This window comes from Ischnura elegans, chromosome 11 (assembly GCF_921293095.1).
Source record: "Ischnura elegans chromosome 11, ioIscEleg1.1, whole genome shotgun sequence".
NCBI lineage: Eukaryota > Metazoa > Arthropoda > Insecta > Odonata > Coenagrionidae > Ischnura > Ischnura elegans.
The window spans coordinates 46,193,696-46,208,493 of NC_060256.1; the positions used below are offsets into that span (position 1 = coordinate 46,193,696).

Here is a 14,798-nt window from a genome sequence, read left to right on the forward strand (position 1 = left end):
AACATTAACCCGAGCACATTCAAAGTCCATTCCTCAATTAGAAGCTCATGTGGCACATAGCTCACTTCAAAAGTAATGTCAGATTTGGTTAGTACGATAAAACCAGCATTTTTTAAAATTTGATCGGTTTACCAGCACTTCCTCAAAACATCCGCCACACTACGTCCCGTAATGCTGAGATATAACTTCATCATTAGTCACCCGATGTTCACAAACAGTTTGTTGTGATAATAACGTCTACTGCTGTCCTTGATCAATTATTAAATCTCATTCAAGAAACTATAAGAGAAGCGGATTTCACGGAATTAGCAAATGTGAAACTATTGCTTTCTAAACATGGGAAAGACGTCCATTTTAGTGCAAAAACCTCTTTTTTCAAGACTTCAATGTCAGGCGCCAGATTCCCAACGAAATATTTGGACGATTGACACAAAAGGCATTTCCAATAAATATCACGCGACTCGCAAAGAACTGTTAGCGATAAATCCTTAAGGCCCGTACATTAAGAGTGATATATATTCGGGACAAAGTCACAAGGTATGAACTTATCGCAGGAATTAAAGGATATTTCGCAGCCGCTACACGAAAGTAAACACAAGCGCTGGGCGCCATATTGAATGTTTTGCATTTCAAGTTCCCCACCAAAGCGCTCACTGAGCATTCACCATCCAGGGAGGGATGTGATCGCTCAGTGAGCGCTGACGTCACAGTCCGCTCACTGATCAGGGAGCGATCACTCCCCCTGAATGCACCCATTGTTTTGTTCCGCGCAGCATCGTAATGTGCTCCGCATGGGAGCAGACGGAATTCAAGAGTTAAATTTAATTGGGGATTAAATTAAAGAAGGACCGACCTCACTCGATTTTTAGTAGTTACGCGTTGTTAGTATTCTTTTCATGCAGTTTTATCTTGAATTTATATTTAGTTTTTTAGCGATATTTTATACTAATAGCTCCTAATCAATTCTATCTACCGGTTCAAGCATAGAATGTGTTTTCATCCACAAATTTTTCAAGTTTTCCTTAGAAAGTGGGTGAACTTTAAAGTTCCTACTTTTAGTTGGGACGACTGCATTTTTTTTTAATTTTTGCCATACTTATTTATTGTCAAGAAATACGTGAAGGAAGTTACCATTTCACTCTCTTTTTTGTTCCGAGTCCCGTCATCTTAATCATTGGGGTCATAATTCTTGATAATGAATGTACTTTTGTCTCTAATGTAATTTAAGATTAAATATTTTGTACAGAGGAATGGTTCGCGGTCGGTATCAGCGACCTTTGCTCCACTTTTTGTGATACTACTGAACTAACGGGAATTGGAGTTGACCTTGCCCTGGTGAAAGGGTTGATTTCTTCGACATGATAAATTTCTGTGGTCCTGCCACCTACAAGGCGTTGCGCGCTAGTGAAAGCCTTCTCATTCGACGCTGCTCCACCAAACCTGCGCGCACCAAAAAAATGGTAAGTATGCGACCCTTATTTAATCGATTATTTTCGTTATTGATAGCACAGTAAGACATTTTAATTGGAAGTGGCGGTGAGGATTGCTTTTATGCCATCATGTAACATCTTGCATTTGTGTCTTACTTCGCGGAAGTTATGGATTCCACAAGTGGTTGTGTAACAACTCGCGCATATGTCTTGTCAAAGGAAAGATGCATCGCTATAGCGAAAACAAGACGGATAAGAAACTAATGTACATTTATGCCCATCCGACTAGTTAAGAATTAATCAGATATTTCTAATATTAGTAATATCTCGCACTTAATTGAATTATTGCAGAATTGATAATTGATTCCAATGCTCTAATGATTATAGGCCGAAAAACTCTCCGCTGACAAGAGATCTTCGGAAATCACCCCGCTGCAAAATGCTGGGTGGGCGATGGTGGAGAATCGGGACGCTATTAAGAAGGAGTTCATCTTCAAAGATTTCAATCAGGTAAAAAAAATCACATCCTTGTTGTGTCGTTTTGGATAAGTATTACAATGGTTCTACCTTTATTCGAAATCTTGTCAATCATTGAGCTCTCTCGTCAGAAAACTTGACCAGTTGGGTTCGTGTTGTTTGAAATTGTCGTCTTGCTCTACCATATGTTAGCATGAATAGACACTATCATCAACTCACATGGGCTCTATAATTATGATTTACTATGAGGTATAAGTTAAAATTGAGTGTCGAATTAGGTACTCATCATTCATTTCTCACTTACACTTCTGTTAGTACTAGGTATGGATTAATATGCAGCGTCTCTATACTTAATTTCTTTTCAACTGAAGAGGTGCTGAAGTGCTGTGGAGGGTTTGGGTTGGTGTGGTGGCGTCACACCCCGCGGGCCCAGGTTCAAATCCTGGCTGTGGCAAAGATTGTTCTGATGCTGATTGATCCTTTCACGAATGTTGTGTGTGGAGCATTGATAATTGATTCCAATGATCTAGTGATTACAGGCCAAAAAACTCTCTGCTGACAAGATCTTCGGAAATCAACCCGCTGCAAAACCTGTCAGAAGGGAGGTTAAGCTGTTGTGTCTTTGTCCGGAGGAGGCTAATGCCATTATTGGGTGTCTCTTCCCCCTTCCTTCCCTACCCTTCCCTCATGGCACAGATTACCTCAGCTGTCGGTCACCTCCTAATACCATGCAGGGCTATAGCCAGAATAATTGACTGGGGTGGGGAGGCAGGTTGTCGGGTCGGGCAACAAGTACACATTAGGCCAGGCGCGCACTAGTGCGACCACAACAGATCTCTGTCACACACCTTCCGACCAGAGCACGACCACACCCACTTCAGCAATAGTTTGCATAGCAATCAGTTTGTATGGTCGGGTCTGAGTGAAGTCGGAGTCAGTGCGCGGCACGCCATAAGAATGTGTGTAATTTCTGGCCGCAACGACCGCTGAGTCGGGGACGACCAAATTCAAAAATTTTGGTCAGACGACTCGGGTCCGACCAACGAGTCGCATTTGGCCTAGTGCGCGTCGCTCCATTAGTTGCAATGCTAAAACTGGTCGTGGTCGTGCTAGTGCGTGCCTGCCCTTACTGGGGGTGTATGATGAATAAAAGTGTAAAATGCTTTCTGTTCAAGTTGCTTGTATTTTGAAACACATACCACAAGATTTGTAAAAGTGAAAAGTAAAATTGTGCTTCCTTCAGGAGGTAGGTCAATCACTCCGTGGCTGGCTGCCTCTGCACTTTGAAACTGGAGATGTATAAGGCTAAAATATTAAATATTAACCTATTATTAAGACTTATGTTAGAGTAGGGCCAGAGGTGATATAAAAAATTAAACTATTGAAGCAACTCTAAAAAAAAAAAAATTCAATACCAAGGCACCCAGTTCAGGCAAAACTTTTCTCAGGTTGGTCAAGACGTCCAGGTCGGTTGGTGCCCAACCTGACCCTCCACTGTCTATGGCCCTGATACCATGCCAAATCAGCCATGTGCAATTTGATGGAGTGTCAGCATACATTACATGTGCAGTCATTACTTATGCATTGCCATTTTATTTCCTTGAAGTCCTGGTATGTATTGTAATTTATCGTGTACGGGAGGCTTATTGAACAGGATTGATGGAGGCTGTAAAGCTATAGGCTACTTCTCACTTTATTTCGGGCTGGAAAAAAATAGTTGGCTGAGCATGGTTTTGAAATGTCATTGCCAGAGGTTGATAATGGAAAATGTTCTGGAAAAACTAAATAGTGACCCCAATGATTAGAATTTATTTTATTAGTCTGCTCTGATTGTTTGTGGGGGTTATTTCTCTTTAGTGAGGTGAGATTTTTGGTGTCTCATGGGTTTCAGCTGCCAATAATATTTCTCTTCTTTGAGCTGGTTCTATTATCCCTTTCTAATACCTTTGTGACTAGGCAGTCGTGAGAGCTTGTAATGTTGCAAGCAATGTCGCGGCAGGAGGTGGGACCTATGGCACTAGGGATGTGGGATGAGGAGAAAGAGAGAGAAGAAGGCATTGGCACGTTTTCTCAAAAGACTTAGTCAGTGAATGGAAACAATAGACTGTCTCAAAAACCCTCTTTTCACCAGCCACCAGGTGGCTCATTAGGGAGGGTGGGAGGCCTGGCTAGATTATATCATCCCATGTTATTCATCAGTGTATTGTATTGACGAAGCCTATACCAATTACAAATCTGTATTGGTTCTCTTGGCTAATAAAACTATTATTATTAATCCTCCTCCCTTCCCATCCATTTAATTTCCTGCTCAGATTCCTATTCTGACCATTTTCAAGTGCGGTTGATTAGCAATCACTGCAGCACAACAATTGAATGGAGGCAATGGACATTTGTCCACACAGCTAACTTACTCATGAAGCATACACCATAGATGTTTGAAAGCAATTGCATTTCCTGGAGGCTAGCCTCGGCCTATCATATTTTGGTTAGTTTTCAGGATCGCATGCCCTCCGTCCTCACCCCCCGAAAAACTTGGGCCTGTCTCCCCGTCGCAGAGATACATGAATTATATTCTAGTTGGACTATGAAAGGCAGCCAAATCTTGCTGTGGCCCTAGGATACTTCCTAAATGATATTCATTATGAAATACTATTTTTTTTTCTTTTTATGTGGTTTTACGAGACTTAGTATTTGTCCGCATGTATTTATTCTGAAGCCTGTATGAACATGATCAGCTTGTTCAGCTGGTGTTTTGCAGGATGCTGCTGTGTATGTTGTAACCATAGGTCATTTGGGTCTATCTAAGATGTTGTGGTTATCTGAACACTGTTTAAAATAACACTTACGCATTAACTGTCCCTTCTTCTGAAATCCAATAATTCCATGAACTTAGTTTAATTTATGTCAGTAATCTCTTGTATCTTGTTAGACTTATTAACATTCTTCTAAAACCTAAAAGAGTATTTACTTTCAATTGTAAACGAGACATGAATTCCGATGGTGGTTTATTATTTTACCAAAATAATGTTCTAAATATTGTCCATTTCTGTCTGTTCTTTCTGCAGGCTTTTGGTTTTATGACCAGGGTGGCATTGCTTGCAGATAAAATGGACCACCATCCAGAATGGTTTAACGTGTACAACAAGGTGCAGATCACGTTGTCATCCCATGACGTAAATGGATTGAGTATGAGGGATGTGAAATTGGCTAATTTTATTGAAAAGGCTGCTAAGTCTTCAATGGATCAGTGAATAATGGATGATTCTGAGCTCATAGTAGATGTACTTATGTGAATGGTGTTGAATCTCTTGTTTTTTTTAAAATAAATATCTTTTGTTAAAGCATCATCAATGTAGTTGTCATTTTCATGATCTCAACTTTTTTGGAATTCCTTAAAAAATTAATATTTTTTGGACATAAGCAAATAAAACATATTTTAATCCGATTAAAATTAAGAAACAAACCACTGCTCCAAATGAAATTCTTTTTGTCAAACTTAGCTAGCTAGCCGAGGAACTCGTATCTTATCTGTAACAATTAATCAAGTGAAAATATTTCGTGGTGTAAGATAATGGCATTCAGCCTGAGCATGGTGATGTAACATGAATTGTAACTCATTCTTCACATCATCATACTGGTCAACAGTCTTAAGATAAGGTACAATGGATTTGAGCAGCTCTCCGCTCAATTCTCCTGTCAGCTCATTTTTTCATACCCACATATTTCTTCTCTTTCGCATCCTTCTTTACCTAGTTCCACATTTTTATGGCCTCTACTCTTGATGTCTCCGCAGCTGTCATTGTCCATGCCTCACTTCCGTAGAGAAGCATTCTCCAATCTTAGAGGTTATTAGAAAGTAGAATGAGTTGGGCCATCCAGAAACAATAGGGGGCCTGCTGAAGAGTTTTCTTTTGGTCCCCATTTAGGTAGTACCCCCACCTAGAGAGAAATGCCTTAATATGTTCAAGTAGGCCCTCACTGGGTAATGTACAGTGCAAATCAGGCCATTCAGAGAAATTTTTGTGGGGACATTTGGTGAATGCATTACTTAAAATGCACTAAATAATATGTAGTTTGGGGGAATGTACCACCATTGTATGAGGGATGAGCACCTCTAAGCTCTAGCTAAGCTCAGTAGTCCATAAAAGGTGATTAATTCACATAATAGGTGCCATCGCTAAGGAGAAAAAACTGGACTAGTAAAGGGTGAGGCTATATTGAGCTTCCAGCAAGTGCATTTAGAGAGATAAAATTCTGTTTGGGAGAAATCATCAGGGTCAAGAGAAATTATTTATCCTCTGTAGACTTTTTGCAGTATTCACTTGTGAGCAGGTATGTCACAAGAAACTGGCATAGGTGGGTTGCAGGTTGCCTATATTGATATTTTGTAGTCAATTCACATAAACTGATGGAAAAATCCATTTTAATTAAAATCAAGAATAGTTTTAAAATTCAAAGATCGATAAAACTAAGAGGGAGCTATGATCTTAGAGTTTTGACCCAAGCTCAATTTTTAAACTTCAATTTTAACCATTTCATTTGATCTCATCAGCGACCTACCAACCTTTGAAAACATCGTCCATCACATGTGAAAGACTTTCCCCTAAGGCCAGTAATACTGGAAAGGCATGCCCTCGATTATCAAGAAAGTATCTCAATCAGTTAATCTTTCTTAAAAATTTTAGTTAAGGTGAATGATTCTAAGCGGTGATACCATAACTTTACTGTGGTTGCATTTGTGAATTTTTACTACTACATACATAATAATTCAAGCATGTAGTAGATTTTTCTACAACTCAAGTGTGTATTTTGAGTTTTTTTACATAGTAAACGTGTTTTGTACAAACAGTTTTTTTTTAAGAACTTCAGATTTTTTCGATCAATCATTCTTTTTGTTGAAAAAAGCTGAGCTTTTCATTTTGATTAAAAAGGGATTGCTCAAAAAATCGATTTCGAACGACATTTTTTCATCATTATTCGCATCCATCAGAACAGCAAATTGTAATTATGTATTCTGAAAAATGGAGTCTCAGATGATAGTTTCCCCTGGGATAGTAGTCTCTTCAGCAGATGTAATGCGTGTACTAAGGTAACACCAGTATATGTACCCAAGGAATCTAAATGTGCAAAGATTTTAGGAAGTGGAAACTCTTAAGCTATAGTAACAACACATTATTAAATGGGGAATATCACATCATTTAATTTTTTCATATTAATACAGACAAACATATAAACTTTGAACCTAACCTACTAATTTGTAAATTCATGTATATTTATCACAATGTTTTACATTTTCTTCACCATGGAATATAGTCAACAATTTCAAAAGAAGGCTGCCAATTACAAAAAAAACATGCAAGTACACTTTATGCATCCATTTTAGCGATGGGCAATAAACTAAAGCTTAACACATGAACAAAACAGGCACAACAATGAAAAAATTTGGGCCCCCAATGCTCAGAGAATAGTAGTTCTGCACTTACTATGTAAGGTGAACAAAGACATCAGCTCAAAATATGTTCATTCACTGATGCCTACCAGTATATTAGCCATTAAGGCATTGTTTCCAAAACTTTTCCAAAAATTCTTTAAATTCTCATTTGGTGGAAGAAGAGAAATCCAACAAGTAAAGGATATGAATAATTGTACTTTTTTCCAAATCACAATGCTTCCCTCTCCACGACTTTGAATATGTTAGAGAGCTCATCAATTAATGTTTCATAACGGAATGCTACCCGAATATCCGGAACATTGGTTCGTGTGATATCATTTCCAGCAACCCCCTCTTTTGTGTAGTTTGGACCGAGCCAATTCTGCTTGATCTGCAAATAAATAAAATCAATGTATAAAATTTCATCAGATTTTATTTGTAAAAATAATTGACTACTAGGCTCTCTTGCACAGTGGTGCAGCGAGGGGGGGGTTTTGGTGGATAAAACCCCTCCAGAGCTCATATGTAGAAATTTTTAAGTTAAATCTATTTTACTTAATTGGATTAATATTGCTTATACTATAATAGTGAGAGGATTAATAAAATATCCCTCAGAAGGCCGTAAAAATCACCATTTTGAACCTTTTATCTTAATTTTATCGTCGGAGGGCCTTTGCAACCTCCCGCTTACCCTGGCGGGTATGAAATACCCCAAGCCCCCAGCTTTAGTTTTGCCTGAAACCCCCCTTATCCTTAATTCCTAGCTGTGCCCCTGCTCTTGCATATAATAAAATATGGTGAAACAGCACAACGAATCAAAATACACATCTTTGTTCAGACCACTCCTTTTTACTAGCAAAGGTTAGTTACAACCAGGAGTGGATTCAGTATCAAATTTGGGAGGGATCATTACCTGGGTTTTGGGAGTACTTTACCCCCAATAGAGAGAGGTGTCCTCCCGTGTAAAAAATGTTTTTCATTACTAATTTTTTAAACATTTTGGAGCCTAAAATTCCACTTTAATTCTTAAAAACAGATGAAATTGTACAATTTTGGACTTTTAAGGACACAAAACTAATATATTAATATTATTTAAAATTTGGGGGGATGTGATGACCCCTGTGACCCCCAAAATCTACCCTTGCTTACGTTTTCTCTACCCACAGTGTCATTCCATGGCAGCTAAGTAGCCTTTACACAAAAAGCCAGAAGGACAATCACAAACATCACCATTTATTCTCTTTTTTAGCTCAACCTGTTCAATTCCTTACCATAATTTTTTCTCTGTCACTGCTTTCCCAAACCTACCCACCTGCTCCTTTTTGCTTCAATCTCCCTTCCTTCAGACTTTGTATATAAAGGTTTTTAGATCACTAGAACTCAGTCTTAAGTTGACCTAATGATGATGCTATGCATCCAAAATATGGGATAGATAACCTTCACCAATAAACGAGTGGACAGAACAAAAAAGTTAAGAGATAACTAACTGCCTATATTATTATTATTATGATTATTATTTTATAGGTCATATTGTGTTTTAGAAATACAGAGACCTCGTTAGAAAAAAAGTTGTACCAATTGATTTACCTGGGTTGATAAACTGCCTTGTTAAAAATGTTTATAATTTAGTTGAGGAATTATCTTTAACATTATAAATACACCCAGAAGAGAAAATATTAGAGGAATTGACCAATGTGGAGCAAATTGTAGTCAATTAACCTAGAAGGATAGGGCAAATACCTACGTAGGTGGATCACTAACAGTAGCACTGCAGAGGCACTAGAACAAAACAGTTCTTACTTTCTGGGTACACCTCTTAGATTGATAAAAATTAGAGATGGGTCGAATAGCAGATTTCTCGAACTCGAATATCGAATTCGAATATTAAATCATTGCTCGAATATTCGAGTATCTCGAATTTCGAATACCTCGAATACTAAATGATGAATGCGCGAATGTTTGACTCGGTTGCCTATGCAGCAGGAAACACCAGATTTTTGGGGATTGATTTTGATTTCCTTTAAAGGATTCGAACAGGAATTTAGCTGATTAATGGAATATTTTAATTTTATGGAAACGATTGGGCATATAGTTGATTCAACTAACATCTCTTTCAAATATTCTAAGGGGACGCACCACCTCGCGAAAAAGGATTGAATGCCGTCTCGGCATTTACACTGCTGCGATGGATTTCTGTCTGATGTATACATTCTTATCTAACAAACAACGGCACGCCCATCTGATACTAGGCTTCATTCAACTTCTTATTTTCAACGGGTAGCTCGCTTTACCCCCACTCCTGCTGTCAAGTGCTAGCGGACAATCTGAGGCGTTTTGCAAAATACACGTGCTTCTCCACCGGATTTTATTCAATTATTTTCAGTCCATCTTTGGAAGTTCTCACGAGATAAGAAGATGAATTCGAATTGCTATCAGGGAGAAACCAAATATCCTGAGAAAATATCCCTTCGTCTGCGACTGTAACAATAGAGATTTATAGCACAACTCATAAATTGTAACTTGATATATGTTTTCGGAAAAAAATACCGCATCAACTTCCGAGAAGCTCTGCTGCTCATATCGAGTCTCTCCAGAATTTTAAGTATCCGTCGTATTACTTCGTCTTTCCGACATTTATTTTCTTGCGTAAAATGCTTAAATAAAGTCAGAAATACGCCGTGTTTGGTCTTATTCTTTTTTAAATTAAGCGCACATTACTAATATTTCAATCCAATAAAGGTGTAATACCAATTGCCGAAAGTCATTGTTAGACCCCTTTTGGGCTAGTAGATGCAGCAGTTGATGCAGTAGACTCATGCAGCAGTTGACCTTCAGAAATGGGGAATTTCGAAGCAGGTAGGCAGAAAAAGGTCAGTGGGTGTGAAAAGGGGGAGGGCGTGAAACACGTTTTTACTGTTCTCGCGTAACTTGATATTTTTTTCGAAGCTAAGGCCTTCATAATACGATCCGTGCGCGAGCTAGGACCTTTTTTTTATTTCAGAGAAGGGGAAAGCCTCAGAGGGGGGGCTAGTGCTGAATGGAGGGGGATAGCGGATCTTGGGAAATGCGCTAATGCAACTATCCCATGGTACTCATGCAGCAGTTGACCTCCAGAAATGGGGAACTTCGAAGCAGGTAGGCAGAAAAAGGTCAGTGGGGGAGAAAGAGGGAAGGGTGAAACACGATTCTATTATTCTCTTATTTTCCGAGTCAACTACCAACGACAGTGTACGGCACAAAATTCAAAGTATTCAAAGTATTCGAGAGTGTATCTTCAGCATAATTATTCGAGACCTCGAAAATTGAATACTTTCTAGTATTCGAGTATTCGCTGATACTATTCGCACATCTCTAATAAAAATTCTACAAGAATTCAAGAAATAACCATATAACACATATAATTAGACTTGTATAAGGAGTACCATACTGACCTTATGTGAAAATCCACTCATCAAAACACTATTTCTAGTAAGCTCACACATGTCGCATGAGCTAAGTTTCCAAACTTGAGCTGCTATACTGTATTCCTCCATTAAAGGTTCCTGGAAATGTTAAATATTTTTCATCAGAGGAGAAAAAAAACAAGTATCATTGAATATGATTTCTTTAAGAGAATAAATATGAGAATAAAGTAAAGTCACCATACAGCTCTACGGTTATTAATCATGGATACAGTGGCTCAGCGAGGGGGGGTTTTGGGGGATAAACCCCCCCCACCCCCCAGAGCTCAGAGAAATTTTTAAGTTTAATCCATTTCACTTAATTTGATTGATATTACTAATAGAATAGTGTAAGGATTATTAAAATATCCCTCAAAAATCAGTAATACTCACCATTTTCAACCATTTATCTTAAAATTCCGCAATTTATTAATATCGCATCAACCTCTTATCCTGGTGGGTATACCATATCCCACACACCCCTGTATTAGTTGCTCCTAAACCCCCCACCCAGCCTTAAATCCAAGCTGCACCCCTGCATGGACATACATATTGCCTCAAAACATAAATATAATTCTGGCCTGCTAGTGAATATTTATATACCCTTATTGAAGATTGGCATTTACTATGAGTATATTACCTTAGTAAAATGAAACTGGAGAGGGTCATCAGTAGACAAACTGACACACAGGCCCCTAGCCAAATACTCTGGAAGTGGATTGCGGTGATAGTTCAGGAAAAGAGAATTATTACTCAGAGGTGACATGGCAATGCCAATCTGTGCCAGGTAATACAGGTACTGAAGAACAGGAACCTGAAATAGAGGATATGCAAGAATGTAATAGAAATACTATACTTCAACATGCCATACTGCATTGGGGAATTTAGATTTTATCTTCAATTGGTGGCCATGAACTGCAGTATGGTTAGGTAATAATGGAATCTGAAATGAGACAACCCATGTGATATTTTATATTAAAAATCAATGTGGAATATAAAAAAAGGACGTATGATGTAGGATAGGAAGTATATATGTACTACCAAAGATCTAATTAACTCAGATAGGTAATTTTCTTTCATCACTTTGGGGTGGGCTTGGCTTAGAATATGCATATACATACTTAACATTTTCCCAGCCTTCCTGAATGGTTAAGTGCAACAACAAGGCTTTTAAGAAATTACAGTAGACTCTCGTTATTATGAAGTTCATGGGACCGAAAAACTGGAGGTTCATAATAACGAAGTTTGTATGAACGTTTCTTTAACAAATTGTCGAAAAAAAAAAAACAGTATGTAATTAATTCGATCAAATTACGTGCAAAACAGGAAAATTCACTTCAGTTTCTCAATAGAAGAATGCGGCATGACGCAATCGAGGGTTGATATCTTCCCGAATACAGGAAGTCCTCGATATACGAACCAGATGATTTCCAAGACCATGTTCGTGAGTTGATAAACCTAAAGTCAGGCCGCCGAGAGTTGTCCGATAACAGGCAGAATGGTCTTGGTCAGGGTACGGGGCAAGGTTGCCAGGTAAGAAAGGGAAATGCCTACTTAACTTGTTAACAGAAGGGTTCCATGAAGAAAGGAGCCGGAAGGGACGACGAGCATGAAGGACCCAAAGGAAGAATCACTTGTTTCAGTGATTCAAAGAGAGGGCTTGTTTTGGTGGACCGGGCTTATTTCACTGCTCCATATGCATTTGGCAATGTTGTATGACAAGACGAGGGTGTGAGGTGCATTTGTGGGACAGCGATTGGCTGCAAACCGTGCTGGCACAGGGTTTTCTTCCCCTCCTATTGTGCCATCATTGGATAACTCTCGCCGGCCGGATTATATGCAAGGAATTGAGCAGTATGGTTATCCTGAAGAATACAACACTGCATCACAAATGTGTGCCATTGTGAAGAACTGAACTAGCTGGGCGTGCGACATATCCGGAGCCGAAAAAAATAGCTCCCCGAGGTAAGGAAGAACAGGCGAAACACAGAACAGTTCCTAAATTCCCACAGAATTCAATGATACTTTGTTCAGATTGTGCCCAAAGTGCGAGTTCCTCTACACCACACCGGGTAGGCTGAATCAAAATCGAAAGGCACCAAATTCGAAATCTGAAAATTTTGAATGCTCATATCTCTGAAAGTTCGTAAATCGAATGTGCGTAGGAAGAGGACTAACTGTGCATCCAATTTACGAGTGGTTATGAGTGGGTCACTATGAATCCACAGTAATGAAGCTTATTATATGATGCTGCCTGCACACTGAATAAAGAACCTTAATTGACGCTCTTGGGAACAGTACACGAGAAGAACGTAAACGTGATATGATTATTAAAACTCAGCATGGTTTATATCCACCTCAATGCCACTGTTTATTTGTGGAATTTACAAATAAAGTTCATTTTGTAACCACCAGGACTGAGGTTTGTAATTTTGTAAAAACGAAAATTTCTTAATAACCTTTTCTTTTACTATAGCTTGGATAGGCCTTTACATCGGGACCAACGATTTGTTTCGTAATAACGAGAACTTCGTAATAACATTGTCCATTTTGACGAGAGTCTACTGTATGTTAAAAATGCATTATCCGCAAGACTCTTCTTAACGCATGTCCAACAAAAATGCTCCAAACAGAGGGGACGGAAAAGTGTCTTGCTGCTCAGTCCAGCAGTCATGCTAAGGAGAGTACTCCACCATCTCGAAAGGGTTAAGTGGAAGACCACCTGGCATGCTTTCAGGAGATCCAGATTAGAATCCTGATCAAGGGAAACGATTTGTACCCTGTGGAAGTTTCTCACTTTAACATGCATTTGAGGGTGACTCAGCAAAAGTATGCTGTTGGCTAGTTAACTATTCTCCCCTTGAATGAAGCCCCCATGAATATTAAAACAGTTTTAGTATATATCACAAACATCAGTGCTCGACAAACCTCATTAGTGCTCATATTTTTATGTACAAGAATCTCGAAATGATGTTTAAGTACAATCAATTGAAACTTTTTAAAATATTTACTCACCTTCCTTAGAAGCAGACCATGAGATATGTTTTCAGCCAATAGGAATCCACACACTAAATGCTGAACTGGTCCAGCCTCACCACAATGAGGTCTCAAAACAAATGTGTTCAAACCCTGCTCCCTGAAAAAATATAAAATAAAATATATTGCCAACAGTTGGCACAAAAAAAGTAGAACTCTGATCTTTAATTATTTGTATAAAATCCTGCCGAAGCTCCAAAGGGGTCGTGTCAAGTATCATTTTACTCATTGTTTATTCGACTACAACAATGAATCATTAAATTATATTTTTTTATAATATTTCTTGGAGTTTAGGTCAATGTAAAACAAGTTATAGCCAACGTTTCGATTTATTTTAAATCATCCTCAGGGCTATGAAAGAAAAAACATGAACAATATAAAATATAAACCTTAAACATATACCTTAGTAACATAACATCAATAAATATGTCCAAAGTTAAGAGGTATGTCAAATTTTTTTGTGTATTCTATTCTGTTCTTGTACATATATGTGTATACTTTAAATTATATTGCTGTATAAAAAACACGATCGTAACATTTTTATGTAAAAATATTGAATATCATTGTCATCTTAATATTTTACATTGTTCATGTTTTTTCTTTCATAGCCCTGAGGATGATTTAAAATAAATCGAAACGTTGGCTATAACTTGTTTTACATTGACCTAAACTCCAAGAAATATTATAAAATGTATTAAACAAGGTCAAGAATAGAAGAATAAAAAAAATAATAATAATTATTGAATCATTAAACATTGTTTAAATGTAAACGGTTAGCTTTTACTGTAGAGAGAGTGAAGAAGAACACATGAAAAACTTTGAGAACGGCAAAACGGTCGTCTTCTTCATCTCCACACGGGTAAATATTTGATTGGTGCATTTCATTGTATTTTCTATGGAGAGAATGACATCTTCGGATTACAAATAGCTTTTTAAAATTATATTTAAACCCATCCTTTGATTTTTTTAATGGCTGAAAGGTAG

At 38.1% G+C, this 14,798-nt stretch overlaps 2 protein-coding genes across 16 annotated transcripts in view; one reads left to right on the forward strand and one right to left on the reverse strand.

The window, feature by feature from the left end:
* The first annotated feature begins 790 nt into the window (after positions 1-790).
* Positions 791-5,254, forward strand: LOC124168224 (probable pterin-4-alpha-carbinolamine dehydratase). The gene is made up of 4 exons (XM_046546362.1): positions 791-881; positions 1,247-1,460; positions 1,818-1,940; positions 4,973-5,254. Exons 2-4 carry the CDS (start codon positions 1,359-1,361, stop codon positions 5,156-5,158), a joined length of 411 nt encoding a protein of 136 aa, XP_046402318.1. The 5' UTR covers positions 791-881; positions 1,247-1,358; the 3' UTR covers positions 5,159-5,254.
* A 1,828-nt stretch (positions 5,255-7,082) lies between these two features.
* The window catches only part of LOC124168485 (AMP deaminase 2), a 221,771-nt gene continuing 214,055 nt past the window's right edge, over positions 7,083-14,798 (reverse strand). For all 15 annotated transcript variants that reach the window (XM_046546776.1, XM_046546782.1, XM_046546786.1 and 12 more), the window contains 4 exons: positions 13,794-13,914; positions 11,419-11,592; positions 10,770-10,880; positions 7,083-7,729 (listed from right to left, as the gene is read on the reverse strand). In XM_046546776.1, the coding sequence (XP_046402732.1) occupies positions 7,568-7,729; positions 10,770-10,880; positions 11,419-11,592; positions 13,794-13,914 (568 nt within the window). In that variant the 3' untranslated portion in view covers positions 7,083-7,567. The remainder of the gene's footprint in view (positions 7,730-10,769; positions 10,881-11,418; positions 11,593-13,793; positions 13,915-14,798) is intronic.

What these genes read in the sequence shown, in the direction of transcription:
- LOC124168224 (XM_046546362.1), top strand. Translation starts at nt 1,359, where the DNA reads ATGATAAATTTCTGTGGTCCTGCCACCTACAAGGCGTTGCGCGCTAGT. An exon ending in CTGCGCGCACCAAAAAAATG is followed by an intron (nt 1,461 to 1,817) that starts GTAAGTATGCGA and finishes TAATGATTATAG; the next exon opens with GCCGAAAAACTCTCCGCTGA. An exon ending in TCTTCAAAGATTTCAATCAG is followed by an intron (nt 1,941 to 4,972) that starts GTAAAAAAAATC and finishes TTCTTTCTGCAG; the next exon opens with GCTTTTGGTTTTATGACCAG.